Source organism: Lissotriton helveticus, chromosome 1_1 (genome assembly GCF_964261635.1).
Source record: "Lissotriton helveticus chromosome 1_1, aLisHel1.1, whole genome shotgun sequence".
NCBI lineage: Eukaryota > Metazoa > Chordata > Amphibia > Caudata > Salamandridae > Lissotriton > Lissotriton helveticus.
Window position 1 is genome coordinate 1,999,872,658 of NC_136057.1, and position 20,182 is coordinate 1,999,892,839.

The window sequence follows — 20,182 nt, forward strand, 5'->3', positions numbered from 1 at the left end:
TGTTGCGGCCGCGTGGTAAAGGTATGCGTTGTTACAACCTGCGTTGTAACAACGTACATCCAGACACACACACACCACCAGCCGTTAGTGCACTCGTTGCCACCATGCACACACACCATCAGCCTTCAGTGCACGCTTTCAACAGGCACACTAGGGGAGAGGTGTGGCGCCGCGGCCAGGGCGACTGACGCTGGAATCTGGGGATCACGGTTCGATCCCCGGCGGCAGATTAGCCCAGCACCATGTGACTCTGGGCAATAGCTCGCTTAATCTTCCCGACGGCCCCCAGCGCCTAGAGACCCTTACGGGTGATTGTGCGCTTTACAAATGTGGACTTTACACACACACACCACCAGCCGTCAGTGCACGCTAAACAAAACACACACACACACACACACACACACACACACACACTCACTCACTCACTCACTCATTCACTCCCCCCCCCCCCCCCCCCCCCCCCCCCATTGTAGCAATCGCAGTATGGCTCACTTTACTTTTAAACATATTCATCTAAAGCGCAGCATGCCACCATTGCTACATGAATAAATAAACATTTTTTTGGTCTACAGTTTATAGACTTTTGTTGCAATAGTTCGCAATGCCAATAGCTCAAACTTAATTAATGCAAGACCTATTGCATTGCAAATGCTTGTTCTTATCGATATTCACTCATCCTTCCAATCACTCTGCCATCCACTCCTCTCATTTGCTTGCGAACTCATTCAGTCAGTGAACCATCTACTCTTCCTCCCACATGGTCATCAGAACCGAAGACACTCCAGTTGTGGCCATTCGAAATTAACTCGGTGCTCGAGACGTGTGCTCCAGAACAAGACACATTGACAAAAAGTGGCATCTTAAATTGGATACATTACAAGATCCGGCCCCATACCTGGTAAAACACTCTAGATTAGTACTCTAGTCCTAAACACAGTGAGAGCTGACCTCCATAACAGGGTTCTGTGCTGTAGACTAGTTCTCCTGAACCGGACCGGACACAGTACTTACTAGTTGTTTCATCAACTAGTGTTGTACTTTTTAAATGTTCTCCATGCAAGGTGGCATTCTAGAAGGCACTTCTTTTATAGTAGAGACGCTCTTGATGAAAACAGCATTGGCTTTCCTTGCACCCAACTTTTGCTTGTCTCTTGCTGTATTTGTTTACTCACTTTTACAGCATCCGAGCTCTAAAAACAATAGACTGGGATATGAACCCAGTGTTTTACAGATTCTGAGATTAACTGAATTTCAAGCATTCCTTCCATCACCTTGTTTATTTTTCATTAGACACCCTAAGTGTGACAGATATGTCCAGGTGTGGGTCCAGTGCTCACGATGCCACTGAACCTAGTTGTACTCCACTGCTTTTCTGTTGCTTGTGTTCAGTTTGAAAGAATCCTGACTTGGCAGTTTGGGCTTAACTTTTACGATTGGAGCAGAATCAATCCTGATTTGTACGTGGTTGGGTCTATTCCGAGGTAGTATGGTGGGTAAAAAAGCAATGGACTGGGATGCAACCCTGAGTAATTCCCAGTGGCTGAGACGAAGTCAAGCATGCCATTCGTTGTTTTTTTGTATTCCTCAGTATATTTGTGTGCATCAGAGTTCTTACATTGCTGCTATCAGCTGCCCTGTACGGATCTGTGTTAGAAAAACTTGCCTTGCTGTTGCTCATTATGCGTCTGTGTTGTCTGCGAGTTAATCTTGGTAAAATCACTAAACACAAGCACAAATAATTGTCATTGGTCGAGCTTCTTTCATCACCTTACACAAGTCAGTAGTAGATTTGTTATCTTGGTGTATAGAGAACAATGGTAAACATGTCCCTGCCTGTCCCTTATTTAAAGATGTTTGAAAGACCATGTTCTCTCTAGGCTCATGTAGAAAAGATTATCAAGTGTTTCTCCTAACCTTACTTTTTGTCAATATATAAAGTGTGCAGGTGCTAGGCTAAAGGTCCTCCTAGGCTTGTAAAATGAGTAACCTGTGTTTTTTCTGTAGTGTCCGTACCTGTTTCCCTTAGGAAGTGTGACAGTCTATTGCTGCCCTACCGACCGCTTTTCTACCTAGTCTTGTTTGGTGGCGGAATGTGGATGTTTGCAGCCAATTTTGTGTGTTCAGTTTTGCTTTTTGAGTACTTGATAACGAACAGTGCTTTGTGTTAAGCTTTGCTAAATTGGAGTTTGATGCTGGCTCACAAATTTCTCACCATTTTAACTTTGCCTATCTTAACGTGTCCGGTGTTTTCAAAGTAATAAACTTGGCTAGGTAGTAAATACTGATTGTGATTGTGATGCTGTACTCTGTATAGTATCAAACATCACACCATCTCTCGTTAGCTAGACTTTGATTGTTCAACCAATCTACCCTGGAGATAGATTCTTTGAGGGAACCAGTTTCAATCACAGACGCAGTACCTAGTATTCCTGGTCACTAGGGAACAATGCACTCTTGACTTTCATATTGCTAGGTGACCCCTCCAACTTGAGGGATCTGGGAAACATTCTGATAACCCTAGGTTCTACTGATAGATTAATATGTATCTCAGGATGATCTATTAAAGTGGACACCAGTCAGTAAGTAATATGCTTTCTTGACAGTATTGCTGTCGCATATTACATTTTTTGCTTGCATGTTTCCGGCATCTTACTACTACAGTTGCATTCTCAGGATCGACAGATGGAGGCTTGTCCTAGGTCAGTGGGAGAAAGCTCCCCGATAGTGCCTTCTATAGATAGATGACATCCTCGCAGCACTGGGTCGTTTGCTGTAACTGCTAAATAATAGAGAAACGGGTCTGTAAATCTCAGTCAACCTTTCTCATAAAGGGGCATAATGTAGTTAATTCCCGCTCTCTGTCATGTCCACTTTTGTAATCTGGTGTAACATGATCAAGAGTTGTGTTTCAGAACAGTCCAGATTTATTTTTGTACTTCAGTCAGTACCACTGCCTCTTTCTCCCTAGTTACATGTTTGCGAAATTTTCGTTTTCCATGATATATTTTTTCAGAAAAATTGCTGCTTTCCCATGTTTGTATCCTTCTTTAGCCTTTTGCTAAACAATGTCATTTCAAAACAAAATCTGAGCACCTTTTCCGTTCTCATTAGTATATTTATTTCCTCGCTCCACCACTTTCTTCTCGGCTCGGTCAAGACTGTGGGCATAATAATTATTTTCATCGTACAACCCCTTAAAATGCATAAATGGGTTTGTTCAGTAGATTCTTTATTATCATGGGGTCTAGGGTGCAGTACAAACGGTCGTATGATTTATCACTTAGTGGTTTAACACATTTTGTTGATTGGCACAAAAATAGCCACACAGCAAGTGCCACTGAAATTCTAGCAGTAATAGACATTCGTCATAATCTATCCGAGTTTGCCAATGAAACAAATGCTATAATGGATTCTCATCTATCTTCTCGTTGGACAACACCGCCTGCCCTGTACATCATGAGATGGTGGAGGGAGTTGGAATGATCAGAATAAATGTGAAGTTCTATCAATTTATGAGGGTAACTGCTTCATTTGCTATGGCTTGATGTCTGCTGAGACCAGTAGTTGAATCTTCACTGCTGTCATTTTTCTTCCTTTGTTTAGCAGATCTTGATTAAAAATAAATAAATAATACAAAAAAAAATTAGTGCACCCTAAACATATGATGCGTTTTTCCCTCTGGGTGAATTGTAAAATGTTTTTTCTTGGTAAGGTTTGTAAGGTATACGAAACGTATCTATGAGTTGTATTGCACATCTCTTCCTGCCACCTACATTTGCACCTTAAAGAATACAGATGGCTATTCTTTTCTCTGTTCCCTGGTTTAGAAGTTTTGGTGGACTTTATCTCTGAGCCTTGTATCGATGTTCATTTTGTGAGGGTCTGTCTTCTGCTTCTTCCCTTCTTTGGATCATTTTGTAGATCCTTCCTTCATCTTGCTTTCAGGCAAGGTAATATCTTATTAAATGGACTGAAGAACCATGTACATTTCAGCAGACAAGTTTTCTTCCTCCCCAATTACTGCCAATTTTCCTGGAGAGCAGTCATTGGTAGTCTTTATTTTAATTATTATTTGTGCACAGCTTGGAGTAATTCGCCATCTTTTAATTATGGAGAGAATATACATTTGAACTGTGTAATTCCTTATCTCCTGGTGCTGACAACATGCAGGTGACTGTTCAAGAGGCTGGGAGTGCGAGTATAAGCATTAACGCAACTATTAATCTCTTCCTAGTATTACAGATGTGCAGTCTTTTGGTAGGTGGCCCGGTTTAGTTGTGATATGTGGTATGCTTAACTACCTAATGTAATTCAGCACTACTTGATCAGTAGTGGTACAGTTATTGCTGGCTTGGGCCTTAATAGTGCTTGGCAGCATAAATCCGAGGTCATTCATGCAACATTTTCTTTTCGTTTTTTGTAGGCCCCTGCCTGTATCGCAATCGGGCTGCTATTAATGAGTTATAATTCATGTCCGTTGTAAATGTGTCTGTCCCCTTTCTATTTTATATGAACTGCTGCACCTGTGATGTCAGTCTGAGGTTGGTCTGATACTAGAGAGCAGTACTATAGGGCCGAGTCTGACTCCCCTCTCCGTTTTGGTTCTTCTGACCCCTAGAGTAATTGTGAACCAAAGCAAGCACCCCGCATTCATCGATCCTGCTTCCTTCACAGAATTTCATAGCTATGGAGCACAACTCTGTCAAATCTCCCTTAATTTTCCACATCAGGGGCATGGCTGCTTTCCTTGGAACAGGATCCATGTCCCAGGAAGGACCTGTAGCCAAATTCGCAATTGTGTTAGGTGTGATATGGCTGACTCAGTCTTGGTTCTTAAGTGCACAGGACAGAACGATGACTGTGGTTATGGCCCTTTAGTGTTCCATAGGACTGAGGCCTCTAGCACTGCTCAATTCTATCTGATTCCTTTCAGTTCTTAAACTTACTAGGGCTTTCTGCTTAAGTTGCGTGCAATAAAGATTCCATCTGTAATGCTATCACTATTCCATGCTAGCATGGGTCCTGACATCCAGAAGTTGCATTCTTGGAGCCAACTCACAAGCACCCTTTCCCAGTAGCGGCTACTGCCAATAACACTTGGTGGACGGGGGATAATAAAAAAAACATAAAAGAACTTACCTGCCGCTGCTGGTGCCTGAGGCCACCTTGAAGCTTGTCTGCTCCACCTGCCTCAATGCTTCTCTGCTGCTGTCCCCACCCAATCATGACGCTGCTGTCACATGAGAGCAGCGTTGTGATGGGCCTGTTAGGCCCTATGAGCCTGTGCTGTTTCTCCACCCGGCTGTGCAACCCAGCCAGGTGGAGAAATGATAAGTGCGCATGACTGTTTGGCCAGCCTAAGATGGCTGGCCAAATAGACATGCACACTTAAAGTGCGCCTACCACTCCTTTTCCCAAGCTGACGCGCTGGGAAAGAGGATAGCCCTGCCCCGCACTCGACTCGGTGGACTGGAAGAAAGTTGATAATAAAATGATAAAAAATAGTTTGGTTATAATTGTATTTCTAAACTGCTGCCTTTCGGCAGTGGGGCTACACTCCTCCCCCTCTGGCCTCCCCCACCCCCAGCTATTCTTCGAATGTTTTTTTCTGAGTAATTAATTATGCCTTTGGCTTGTAGATTTTATATAGATTAAGTATATTTCATGATTTATCAATGGTACTTATTGTATCTTAATTTGTTTGCACATACCCATAATAAGGAAATTATTCTCCGTTGTATAATTTATAAACAAAATAGTGTTTTGTCATAATCTGTGTTTTTGACGGGACAGGTAATGTTTGTAGATTTTTGTGGGGCTGGCTTTAAAAACCTTTAGCAGTCTGGAGTATTCATGTAGCCCTTTCTTCATATAAGTACAATACGAATAACCGAATATTAGCAGGCTTCGGGCAATCTTTCAACATTTGTTTTCATGTGTTTATCATAGTTTGCGATTGCTTATACAGCCTGAGGGCCTGGCCTTTGGATAATAGTAACATTGTCTCGTTTGTGTTCCATTAGATTTTGGTGATGGGGCATCAAATAGTCTTTTTGTTAGCTTGCATATGTGACATGACCTGGAGCTTGTAATTAAAAGCTTGTGTGTACTCTTGATGGATTTACTTTGCGGACATCATGTCATATTAATTCCTGATGTGGGCTTTTTTTTTTAGGAAGCGATTCTGTTTGGGTGCCTCACCTGGTCATAAAAACAGTTCCATTAACAAATCCCAATGAGTGTTCATTTGTTTTACTTTGCTGCCATGAGAACATGCTTTTAGATGTACTGTTTTTTTTCTTCAAATGGTTAGGACATGCATGCACATAACCTTTCTTAAAGGTGAAACTATTGGCGTTTTGTCAAGTGTCTACTAAACAGTGTTTTGCTGTGAATGCTTTTTAAGTACACCATTTGCAGTGCAAAATTAATGATGTGTCTTTTCATAACTTCTATTTGCGGGTTCCGTTTAACTCTACTAATGCAGTATGCTCAGTTAAGCACTTGACTCCCAGCTTCACTATTGAAGTAACCCCTGGTGTTCTTTCATTATGGGATTTTCTTATGTGACTGTTGGGGTAACACGCATAAAGTGCCCAATTATTGACTAACCTTTCCCCTAAGAAAAAGGCAAACCTAACGGCTTTGTCAAAGCTTCTTTTAACGTTCACGCCCAGCCACTTTGTTTCCTATACTTGAAAAAAAATCTTATCTGTAGGACGGCTATATACATTTATCTATTGTGCTTTTGTTGCGAATGATCAAAGCGACGTTGTTCTTATGCTTTCTCATCACCAGGAGACAATGGTTGCATAGGTTCAAGAATACGTTCCCATCATCCTTGGATTCAGATGAATACACATTGGGATTTCTAGAATTTGCAATACTAAAGCCTTCTGAAGACAAAGGTTTTTGTTTTTGGCACAAAACAAATCGCATAAACCCAAACTGCGTCTTCAGGTTGCTGATCATTGTGCCGGTTTGATCTGCATGCGTTTCACGTCACCACATCCTAGTTCTTGGCAGAGTAGCACCAATCAAGGAGGTAGTTTACAATCCTAACTCTGGGTGGTCTGAGAATTGGTGGTCTGAGAATTGGTTCATCGTGCTTTTCCTTTTTGGGGTGACATTTGAGTGCATTTATTTGCCCGACTTTGCTTTCGCCTGATCTTTAAAACCAACATCTTATTCTGATATTCCATAACAACTACTTTATTAAGGATAATTTTTGTGAATGGAGTTGCTCCCTCCCGGTTTAAGTTGGAATTTATATACTTTTCTTTTGAGAAAGCTCAATATGGACTACATTTTCAGTAGCTTTTTTCCTGTCGTACTTTACTCCGGTAAAGTCATTGCAAGGTTGGTTGTACAGCAACTTCAAACTCTTCTCAAGTGAATCAATGTAAGCAAATCTTAGCAGTCCGACTTTTTTCTATGCCACAGGCTTGAGGCTGCCCCTCTTCACGTGTGGGAAGATCTACTTTGCCTGGTATTGAGAGGTGGGTAAGGAAGACACCAGTTTGCCACTGTTGCTGTCTCACCGTCATGTGCTACAGTTCATTGAGGGGCACTGCTCCCCTTTCTACCTTTGCGCATATGCTTTTAGGGAGAAGTTTAAAAAAATATCTTTTTACCCTCTGGTTCTTAGTTTGCCCAGTTGGGTTCTCCAAAGTCTTCTTCCCTTGCTGTTCCATGCAGACCGCTCCAGGGATTTATCCTGTCATCCATTATTTTTGGAATGTTTGGATCCCCTGCAGGATCTAGGTGGAGATCTTGGGGTAGTATTTGGAGATATTGGGGTGGCATAGTGTGTTGATCCAATAGTCAGCTGATGACACTGGATTATACCTCATAATGCCTTCCAAGTCAGACATTCTTTAGCTAACAAACCACGTTTTAGTAATTAAAGCTTGAATGAAAATTCAATCCCGCACCTGTCCAAGGAAGGAATTATCACCATTATTCAAGGGACAATAGTTTAATATAGGTGGGCATAATGCCATAAATGGCTGTAATTTACTAAGATTTACCAGTATTAGCCGCTGGAAAGCATTATGTCGTGGTTGAGACACATAATTGTACCATGGATTGGAATCCTGCCATGTGTATGCCCTCAGTTTGTCAAGAATTATCTCCATTATACAAGGGCCAATATATTGCTAGGGAATTACATTATCCTATAAATGCCCACAAGTTGTGATGATTTAGCAGGAGTATGCCATGACCAGGATTTTACCAGGGGGTGTCTTCCTGAATCGCATGCCCACAAGTTGCAATGAATTATCACCATTGTTCCAGTGGCAGTGTTTTACCAGGAATGTGCACTGGGCCTAACACTAGATTTTAACAGTGGTGTGCTGAGTGCCATAAAGACCCAAAGTTTTAAGGGATTAGCTTGAGTATATCAGGGACATAATTTTATAAGGGTACAGATTACTACTTGTGCTCACACACACTCCTGTAGACACCTACCCACTGATCCCATACAAGTCTTTTTTATTTAGTACTTTAGTACCTTCCTCTGCCACAATTTTTCAGAACCCCACAGGTGTCTCAACTTAAGCTCTCGGCTCACTGCCTAAACGTTCACGGGTGGAATGCAGATTTCTATCTCACATGTTCATTATGGTTGACGGCATGCTGCCTACGTTACTAATCATTGTGGTAAAGCGTGTGCCATTGGTGAATTATTCAGAAGCGAGATTGTGCAGGACCACGCTGACGCATGGCTGTACTTGTCCTGCACCCTTGCTGCCCCAAAGAGTACTGGCTCTCAGCGTGTCTAAGGAGAACTTATAATACGCAAGGAATGCATTCAGAAGTGTTGTTACCGAGTCCCAGTGAGTAGCAGCCCATTTAAAGCCCTGGACATACCATCTCGGATACAGGGAGGTTACATGATGTCGAGGTTTTTGATCACCCGTGCACTTTAGCCAGCATTTGATCCGCTGGCCTGCATATATAACCTGATTGATGCACTGCCCGTGTATCTTTCCAGAAATGTCTGTTATGGTACCAATGTTTTGCCCAGATTTACGGCAGGTAGGAATGACCCCACCACCCAAACGGCAGCAGTTGGTGGTGCTCTGTCTCCAGAGAACAAAGTAAGCATCCTACACTGGTCTATGCAAATCGCGAGACTGAGGGAACACTATGTAAAGTAAAAACACGCTGGATGCGTTTCACTGAATAATGCGTGTATTTTAACCATTCGTTATGTGAAATTGGTTAGGGGACGGCGCAACCTTTGTTCCAAGTCTGATGCCCTCGTTAAATAATGTTTCATCCGTTTTGAATGAGCTTGTTCAGTGAAACTGATATTTACGGTGGTAGGTTCCAGATTTTTGAATGGAAATATCAGTTACACTGAACAAGCTCATTCAAAACAAATGAATAATTATTTAACGAGGGCATCAGACTTTGAACAAATGTTGCGCCGTCCCCTAGCCAAATTGCTGTCTTCACATCACAAATGGTTGCAATGAAGTATCTTATCTTTTTAGAACTCTGAACAAATTTGCTAATTTTCTGGTAATGTTCAGCTTCTGCGCAGTGTGTGGACTCCGGCAAATCCCCCAGACAGATTTTCAGTTCATAACCTCTACCCAGACTACAGTAATTAGAACATTACAATTATTAGCACAGTTGTTAATCATGCTGTAGTCTCATGAGAAACCTCAATTAAACCTTTAAATTGACATCTTTTAATTAATTTTAAAAGTTAATAGCTGCCATTCTTCCTCACTATCATTTTGAGATGAGCTTTACCCATTGGGGATACAGCAGAGTGCCTAATCGTAGTTAGCAAAGTGAAGTTCGACAAGAAGAGGAAAGCTTTTTGGGCATGGATGGAGGGAACCGGGGAAGTAATGGTGATCGATAAGGTGTTGCGCTTCTGTTCATTTTACGTAGAGTACAGTTTGGGAAAGGGTGGGCAGGGTGTTGAGGCGCCATAGTGGCTATGGTTAATTAAAACAGTCATTTGTTTGTATTAAAGAAATCTCTGACCACCATACCTGCACAAGAATCATTAAATAAATATTTTCAATTAACATAATTGTACCTTTCAATGTTAGTCTCATCATTGTGTAGCAGAAAAATGTATAGGGCATAGTCAATACCTGAGAATGTTGCTGAAAAAATAAGCTGTAATTTTAAGAAGCGTGGATTGATTGGCATGACCTATTCATCTCTATGTATCAAATTGCTTTGCAAGCAAGTTTGTGTATTTTCTTAGAATACTATTTTACATATATATTGTCGTGACAAAAATCTGGACCACTGGGATATTTAAAAGCAACATTTGTCAATTTTTTTAAAATTGACTCGTAGAGGTGGTAATACACCAGTCCTCCTTTGCAATTGATTCTAAAAAATGCTCCTGGTACTGGCATGCTTTCTTACCCTACCATGGCAGCGGAGGAGGGAGCTACATTTGCAGTGGCGGTGGGGAGGGCATCTGAGGTACTGGACCCTAACTTGCACTCCGTTTCAGTCAAGACTAATGTCTTGACGGAAGTGCTTCTGCCAGGAGAGTCCCCATCAGAATCGCTTCTCCCTTTCAAGAGGCATTTATTGACTTCCTGCTTGGGGCTTGGTACAAGCCCAACACAGGGGCTCCTGCGTGCATGATGATTGCCTGCTGCCACCTGCCACGCTCCGCGGGACCCAAATTTCCTTACCCAACACCCTACCCCGGGGAGCTTTGAGGTCCAAGCTTCCACATCCCAACTAAATCCTGGTGCATTCTCGATCTCACCGCCGAACCGGGAATCTAGGAGGCTGGACAATCTTGGAAAAAAAAAATTTTCTTCCGCCAACCTGGCACTGCGGTCTGTGAACACTGCATGCCTTTTGGGCAGCTATTCCCACACGCTGTAGGATACGGTAGCACTGGTGCTGCTTAGGGTTCCGGAGGAGTCCTTGGCTGTACTCTTCCAGGCTATTTCTGATGGGAGAGATGCAGCGAAGTTCCCCATCCGTTGTGGACTTGATACCACCGACTCCTTAGGCAGAGCGTCTTTTTGGTGACAGTGGCCCTGCCACGCCTGGTTGGGGACAACTGGCTTTACTGGGGATGTCCAGTCCTCACTCAAGGACATGCCCTTTGATGGCTCCTGTCTCTTCGGAGACCAGATGGATTCGGCGCTAGAGCACTTTAAGACCAACAGGCCTACATCCAGCTCCTTGGGCTTTTCTGTGGCCCCTTGTTACCCTCCCGAAAGGGACGTGCAACCATGTCTTTACCTGCCCGCCCACTGCGATATGCAAGCTTTATAGCCTCTGCTTGACCACAGACGTGGTGCCAACTGGTCCTATGGGTCAGGTGGTCTGTAGTTTGATCAGTCCACCACCCCCTGCTGCTGCAGCCTTCAAACCCTCCTAGGCTGCCCACTTATCATCGTGGGCACCCAGTCAGCAGCAGGATTTGCCATTATCTGCCCGGCTGGCAGTCCAAAACATTGGACATGTGGATTTTGCACATTGTCTGAAGGGTCTACTCCCTCCCCTTCAAGGCTGCCAATCCCTCCATGCCACCCACTTATGACATACTGACTGAGGACCACCTGCCTCGTTCCTGCCAGTAAGTGACAGCTTTCTTCGCCAAAGGAGTCATAGAGCATGCTGGTGCCAGAAGGTCGTAGTTGCTATTCCCGCTACTTTCTGGTTCCAAAGAAGGACAGAGGCATTTGTCCTATCCTCGACCGGCAAGCTGTTTCTTCCTCAAGAGGGAGAAATTCAAGATGCTCACTCTGGCTCAGGTCCTTCCTGCCCTGGAGACTGGATGGTAGCGCTGGACTTTCAGGATGCATTCATCACATTCCTGTCCCTCCTACCCACAGGCATTACCTGCGGTTCATGGTGGGAGACAAGCATTTTCATTAAGCTGTGCTCCCTTTTGGCCTCCCCAGCACCCCTTGAGTGTTTACTAAGGTGATGGTGGTAGTTGCAGCTCATCTGAGATCACAGGTGTCAATCTTCCGCTATGTCGACGACTGGCTGTTAAAGGCGGCCTTGCCACAGGTTGTCGTATCCCACCTCCAGACTATGGCGCACCTCCTGCATTCGCTGGGGGTCATTATCAATGTGCCAAAGTCACACCTGACTCCCTCTCAGATGCTCCTTTTAATCTGAGCTGGTCAGGACATGGTGCAGTTTCAGGCCTATTCTCCCGAATGACGAGTCCAGGATATTCAGGCTATGATGCCGATGTTTCAGCCTCTAACCTGTATTTTAGTGAGACTGATTCTGAGGCTGCTGGGCCTCATGACCTTTTTCATCCTGCTTGTGACAGATGCTCGTTGACATATGCGGGCTCTGCAGTGGCACCTGAAGCTCCATTGGGCGCAGCATCAGAGGGAATCTCTGACATGATCCAGATCTCAAAGGTAACTGCAAAGGATCTGCAGTAGTGGTTTATGAACTGCAGTTTGATCAGTGGCAGACCTCTCTCCCTTTCCCAACCACATCTTACAGTAGTGACTGATGCATCACCCCTGGGATGGGATGGCTATCTGGGACAGGCGCAGATCAGAGAAGTCTGGTCTCTGGTGAAATCAGGTCTCCACATCAATCTGTTGGAGCGCCGAGCGATCTGATTGCCGTTGAAAGCTTTTCTAGCCTTCATCCAGGGAAGGCTAGCGCAACTATTCACAGACCACACCACCGCCATATGGTACTGCTACAAGTAGGACGGGGTGGGTTGTGAATATTCTGTTAAGAGGCCCTGCATCTCTGGACTTAGCTGGAACAACAGTGCTTATCCCTAGTGGTCCCTGGCGGGTTCTCTGAACGCCTGAATGGACAAACTCAGCCGAAGGTGTCTAGTGGATCAGGAATGGCATCACCTTCCAGAGATGGTGCAAGGTCTGTTTCAGCAGTAGGGAGATCCTTGGTCAGATCGGTTTTCCACTGCTGAGAACACACAATTTCCTGCGCATTGGAGTTTCCAAGGTGACTCAAGCTCGGAGATGCTTTTCGTCTCGAATGGAGCTTAGGCCTCCTGTATGCCTTTCTGCCCATTCCACTCCTGACCAGAGTTCTCAAGCAGATAAGGAATGACCGGGCCCAAGTCATCCATGTGGCTTCAGACTGGGCAGTATTCCGAGCTGTTGAGCATGGCCATCAGTCCTCTGATCAGTCTGCCGCTTCGGAGGATCTTCTGTTGCAGCAGCAGGGAAGGGTTCTCCACTCAAACATGTCAAAGCTCCGTCTTCTTGCATGGAGATTGAACTCCAACAGTTGGTAGTCTCAGACCTTCCGTCCGAAGTCTCTAATGTTATCTTGGCAGACCGGCGTCCCTCTACCAAGAAGGTTTACACTTGCCATTGGGCTAAATTTGTGACATGGTATTTAGAAAGACACATCGATCCCTTCTCTGCGCCCCTTGATCAGTTGTTACTGTTCGTTCTTTCTCTTGCCCAGCTGGGCTCTGCTATGGATAATGTTAAGGTATATCTATCTGCAATTTCTGCTTTTCTTCCATTTCCAATCCTCTGTTGTACCTAGGTTTTTCAAATGTTTTATACATATGTTCCCTCCTACTCCTTTCGTTATGCCCTAGTGGGATCTCAATCTTGTCCTCACTGTGCCTTAGCAGACCACCGCCCTATGGATCGTGCTCTGCATCAAAATCTGCTATGCATTGGCCAAAAAGCAACCCCCTGAGGGTTTGCGTGTTCATTCCACCAGCGCTAAAGCTGCAATCACTGCGTTAGCTCACAGAGTTCCGGTCCTGCATATCTGCCAGGCAGCAACTTTGGCCTCATTGAACACATTCACCAAATATTGCTCCCTGGACAGCCAGGTCCGTTGAGGTGGGCTTTTTGCCCATTTGTTCCTGCAGAGCTTCCTCGTGTGACATTGGTCCGCAGACTCACCTCTGGGAGGTGTTGCTTGGGGATAACTTCTATGGTAACGAACCTGCGGCTAGAAGTCTGTATCGATGAACAAGTTACTATCCATCGGTAACACCTTATATGGTAGAGACTGTATCCGTGGACTAGGTTTTTCCTTTTCAGGGGCCTTGTTTTCCACACTGGTGGTCAGTGTACTTCGTGGCTCTGCTCTTATGGCATGGAAAGTCTCAAAGTAACTGAAGTCAGCATGCCTGGTGGTGCCTAAATAGGCACAGCTAACGTCACTTATGGTGTGGAAGACTCCAACGACACCACTTGGAGCCGAACAACGCCACGTACCAGCTCACAGCGGTATTACTCATGAAAACCTTTTGGATCCAGTCTGACGCCAGGGGATAATTCTATCATAAGGAATCTGCAGCTAGATAGTGTATACCAGATAAGGCTTTACTAAAGGTAAATAATTTGTTCATTAACTTCTTCTTTTAGAATTTTCTTTAGGAATCTCAGAAATGTCCATTACCGCAGAAGCCAAGATCAGGCAGGCCTAAACAGAAGTAAACTATTTGGCCTTATGTTTTAGATGATGGTTATGAATTGCAAATCTCTTAAGCATTTTTATTGGAAGACTGCCATTACAGGAATTGTTTGTTCCTTATTCCTTCTTCATTAGAGTTCGCCTTTTCCATGCCCTCTTGTGGGTTTTGTTTATTTATTTTAATTACTATAAATATTCCCACTTATTAATTGCATGTCATTTTGTTTTAAGACCGCAAATTTAATTAATGCATCCTGTAATAAAAATCTAAACCCTATTCACCCATTCACGAAACCCTGTACTTTGCATTTAACAATCTCAGTTGTAAAAATGCACACATAAAGGTGTAGCCAGGATCAGCCCTGTGATTACTTCACTGAGACAATGTGCTTATTCTGAGATGTTGTTTTTCATAGGTCATTTATTTACGGAAGACGCCAGAAGACGCCTACAGAGCACTCTTGTCTGGATCTAACCCACCATATCTCCCTTTCAGGTATTTCTGCAAGTTGGAACACTTTTGATATATAGATGGTGCTGTTCTGTGATATATTGTTCATAGTGTGTGTACATGAAAGGTAAGCCTTCACTTTCTTTGTTCCCATCATAAAAATTGAGGCTAGATTTTGTATTGTGCTAATGAACATTACTACTGGAAGTGAACCGTGTTGTGCACAGTAATCCACACATTATCGTTCCACGATTTGTGAACTGTTTGCAGATCTTTCAAAGTGGCGTATGTAGGTACATAGAAGAATTGTAGCTTTAGGTTCCTCTAGACGTGCACTTCTGTGACATACTAGTTTTAGATAGAAACTTTCTAATGGAGGCAAAGAGGGAGTGTGTAATGTTGGTCTTTATTCAAGTGTGGGAGGTGAATGAAGGATTGAAACAATTATTAACACCAGAGTGCACATGGAATGTTTGGAGCAGAACGCTGAGGGGGGAGGGGGGTGTATACTAGTGTTCATGATCAGCGAAGGGAGATGAATTGAACAGTTGTCGGTGTCTCTTCTCCTCGTTGTCCTCTCGCCCCCGCCTGCTTTTAATTAGCCCTCTGTCCCCATCTGTGGTAAGCCCTTCCACATCCTTCCTCTTTGTGCAGAACGTCCCCGTGCGGCCAGTTACACCCATTTACCGTGTTTGCACTCCACGGTGAGTTTTACTGTTCTATAAAAAAAGATATATTGCACCATCATCTCTGGTCTTGTGGTTCGCATCTCCTCCTGCCCATTGTGGACTCCTTCCTCCTCCTGGTGACACTGACTCATTCTCCTTCACTCCTGTTAAGGGAACAGCCTTACTCTGGGTGAACTCGGACTTCCACTCCTCGGTGGCCTTTCCCACTTCCAACTTTTCTTGCGCCTGAGTGATTGCCAGCCAGTCACTCAGGCGCCTCTGAGAACAGGACACTAGGCCAACCTCGCGGCCATAATGTGCGCTTCGTTAGTGAAGCGTACAATGTTGGTACACGTCATACATTGGTATGACCCTTTGGTACACGTCATCATACATACCATGAGCTATCACAATGCTGCTAGTTTCTTACGTAAATCTATACCTCGCTGCCTCTTGCTCTGTGTCCTCCGCAAAAAGCGTCCTTACATTCATTTCTCTTTCGGCGCACAGCGAAGGTCTCTTTTATGGTGCTGGTTACTAGGATTCCCGTTTAACATGCCCATAAATCCGTGATTAGATCGCTTGCAACACCGACGCATCTTTGTCAACATGAGCGCGAGCACACGTTTCTTCCAAGCCGCGAGGGTAGCGTAGCAACTATCTGAAGCCAGGATGCAAATGCAGGTCGCGCCTTAGTTAAAATGCAACCTTTGAAAGAGCAGTCGAGGCGCCCTTCTGCTAGCCGAAGGCTGTGTGCGGATATACAGAGATTGCAAAGTTCAGCGGTGGGGAATGTGAACGCATTGTGTGCAAGCAGCATCAGGACGGGGTTTGTTAATATGTGTGCCTGTGGTAATCTCCACAGCTAAAGCGCTAGATTTGATGCTGCCAGGGGCTCTGTTGCAGCAGTAAGGGGGCTGCCCACCTCTCCTTACGAACTTAACGATCCTGTGTGCCATAATGCCATTTGCAGTATGTTTGTTCTTTAGAGTCTTTAAGCTCCCATATTGAAACTGAGGGGCATTATACATGTCCTCTTCAAGCTTTGCTTCTTCTAAAGCTACTGTGACGCCTAACTGTGCAGCAAGATCTCCAGAATGAATAGTTCACGTAATGTAGTAAAACTGTTCACACTTCAGCAACAGCTAATGCACTTGCAGCAGAGTAGTGGCTGTTTCGTGACCGACATTTAGAAGTCAGGCTGTTAGAGCTGATGTGCTCTCGCCACAGAGCCAGTGCTTGAAATGGAAAAACAGAAGTGCAGGTACTCTGACAGAGCACCTGCTTGTTTCTGAGAAGTGCTGGTACACTCCAATTAAATGCTGCGTTTTTCTTGAAGTGCAACTTACTCTCCCTCTGTAAATAAAAAAGTACCAGACAGTACCGGCCCTCTTAAAGCACTGCCCAGAACAGAACTTTAAGTCACGTACACACCATTACTAAGGTCTTAAACTTGTGCACCAGGCTTTATGTACTGATCCTTATACAATCTCAGGATTAGTTAGTTTTAATATTTCCATTATCTCATTTCTAGGAAGGAAAGAAGTAAATCATATTTAGATATCTACCTTGAGGGCACATGAATTTTTAGCGTTCACTTTGAACGAAATTCTGGGACTACAAGAAAAATTCAGGCTTACTATTCTAATGAGCCAAGTTAGCTTTGTCAGAGTATGGTATTACCAAGAGCAGTTACACAAATTAAAAGCATTGTAACTCACAACATCGAAATGGTCAGTCATGTGGCAAAAGTCTTGCATAGCGTTGTGACTGCAAGGGTAAGTGATGTACTACTCCTGAGAGCAGTGTGCTACCTGTAGTATTCCTAACTGTCTCTTGAGACGCAATCTCAGTCCAGGAATGCTGTCAATGCAAAATAACCACTTATTAACATTTCTTAAAATACTTGGGTAATTCTTAATTACACACACACACACACACACAGACACACAGACACACACACACACACCCCACCTGGACTGCAGTTTGAATAGTACATAAGCCTCCTGTACTTTTTTGGAGGATAGTTGCGCTTTTCACATATATACTAGGAGTGGAGTTGTATTTGTAAATTTGACCTCGCACTGTCCACCGCTACGTTTCTGGACATCAAAGGAGGATGTTGTCAGGTATGCAATAGGAAATACGCCTCTGGTCACACTGAGGTTGCTAGGCACTCCTAATTATGATAAGATGCATTCTAATTATGTTGTAAACAGGTGCAGTGTTTCCATTAGATAGTATATATTTTTATTCTATTAAACCTTCCAAAAATGCACCATTGATAAGAGCGCATATCTTTATATTATGTATCTAATAACTGACAACAGCGTGTTTTACATCCTAGTTGTTGCGTAATACATGTATGAAAGTTTGTAGGACAGCAGGAGACTAGCTCACTTTTGCACCACACAGTTTAAGGGTTGGCAATGTTGACACGGCTTCTGAACAACACATTTGGGTTGGGTCCCTTGCCTAATACTCATTAGCTCCCTGTGACCACAAGAATTTTGGATATGTTATGTGAATCTAGCTTTTTTGCTAGAGAACTTTTGCTGTAAGTTAATTATTGGACAGGCAGCTTCTCTTGCTTTTTTCCAGTACTCTTGCTCTACTGTGTTTTGCTGTGCTTTGCTGAGCTGTTAGAGTGGTCCAGCAGTATACAACTCGCTGTATTGCCTCTGTAACATTCTGCAACCCTCTATTGGGGTTTGGTCTGGAGCAATACTCCTTCACTATTTGTTATGCCAGTCATAGATAGTTACTGCTCTTCATTGGGAAGGTCTACGATGCTTTATGTGGACTCTTTTGTGTAGCAGAAGGCATGTTCAGAAATATCTAAAATCGTGATTCAAAGTAGAGTAACCATCATGAATGCTGCCCCAGATATCTTGAGGCACTCTGCCTGTTTGGATGTGAAAACGTAACATTTTCAAAATCGGGGAATGGTGTTTTTTTACACACATGACTGGTTTTCAGATTTCTTAACCATAACTGTCCTGAATCAATTTTATTTAGATATAAAGTTGGAAAAAATAAGATCCCTCATGGATTACACACACACTGAAACCTATGAATTCGACCTGTACAGTAGCACCGACTGCCATCTACCTGACAGTCTTCATGCAATTCTTCAGCAATTATTTCTGCTAACATTTGCTTGTTGTACTCTTTGTGATAGGATTTCGTGGTCCAGGGTGACTCAAACTGCTGATGAATGGATCCCTTATACCAATCTCAGCCCAAAAGGGGACTATGAATTGTACTATCACAGCTTTTGTTCCTGTCTACAAGATAAAAACTTGTGTATACCTTAGTTTTTCTAATTTTTTTGTTTTTGTTTTTTGAGAGGTGACTATCGCCAGAGACAGGACTGTGGTAAAAGGGTCTATCAACTGTGATGCTTGAGGCGGAGCAAAAGGTTCAACTCCTTGTGTTGTCTTTGTTATTTATTTCCCATGGTAATCTGAGTGAGTCTCAGGGATTCCATGTGTGCAGAAATGAGTTCATCTTATACAAGCGGTTGAACTTTTCTAGTACCCCCAGGCCTCAAGTCTCAAACTTCCAATAGTAAATGTCTATCTGGACCTGGTGGCCAGTAGACTAGGTAAAGTTCTGGGGAGACTGGAAAGCGAGATGAACATTTTTACTAGTGGTGGGCAGAATGTTTCTTTCCAGCAGCGGAATTGACTGTTCTCTCTGGGTTACTCTTGACCGTGGACTTGTGGCCAAATTCAGCTGATCGCAGCGTGGCAGAATTTATCTCCCACTAGGCTCCAGAAAATGCAAGCTGGGGAGTGAGATTTGGTGAGCGCTGCACGATTTTTCTGACGTGGTCAGTTGTCAGAAGGCTGTTTCTTGAGTAGATTTGATGCAGCCCAAGTAGATTTTTTCCTCTAGCGATGGCTAAATCAACTTCAATGCCCATGCGGTATTGTGCAAATCATAGTGCTGTTCTAGCAAATTTTTCAGCACTGCCTACGCTACCAGTACTAAATTGCAGTGCGAGAAGCATGAGCTGCATATTTCCACCCATTGGCAGAACCCTGTAGAACCTTGTTGAGTTTATATATAACTCTGTGGCATTCCGTGGAGTGAAACTCCTCCAGTTCCAAGCACCGCACATTTTTCGCAGGCAGTCTGCGTCATTTGTTAGTTTAGTTTTCATTTTCTTTGTGTCATTTCTTTGTAGTTTTGGACCCTAATCCCACCCATTTTCCTAAAAGAGTGTGAAGTTACTTGCAATGATACCAGGCTTATTGTTTGTAAGGCTGAGTTGCACCTGTCCTTCAGTAGGCCATGACTCCGTAACATGAAACACATTGATCCCTCTCCAGTCATCTCATCAATTGGCACATTAACATAGTTTGATTTCACTGGCCTTTGTATTATGACATGGCCAAACTCTAGTCCACATGAATGCCATAGGCTCTCTGTTTTCAAAATAACCTGACCTTACAGTGGGTTGTACTACTGAAGATTCCCTCTTTACCTACAAGAATCTTGTAGGTAGAATATCCCGGAACAAAATATTGAAAGGTCAGTGCTTAGAGGGAAGTATAGATTTACTATCCCTAACATACACTACATCTACGTACCTTGAACAAATCTATATTTCCATGGTACATATATGTGGAGTTAGGTGTTCTTTGATATTTAATTTGTA

The 20,182-nt window shown here is 43.6% G+C and overlaps 1 protein-coding gene across 4 annotated transcripts in view; it reads left to right on the top strand.

Annotated features, from left to right (window-relative positions):
- CDC14A (cell division cycle 14A) overlaps positions 1-20,182 on the top strand; it is a 436,445-nt gene that overhangs the window by 144,513 nt on the left and 271,750 nt on the right. For all 4 annotated transcript variants that reach the window (XM_078644521.1, XM_078644501.1, XM_078644511.1 and 1 more), the window contains one exon: positions 14,814-14,893. In XM_078644521.1, the coding sequence (XP_078500647.1) occupies positions 14,814-14,893 (80 nt within the window). The remainder of the gene's footprint in view (positions 1-14,813; positions 14,894-20,182) is intronic.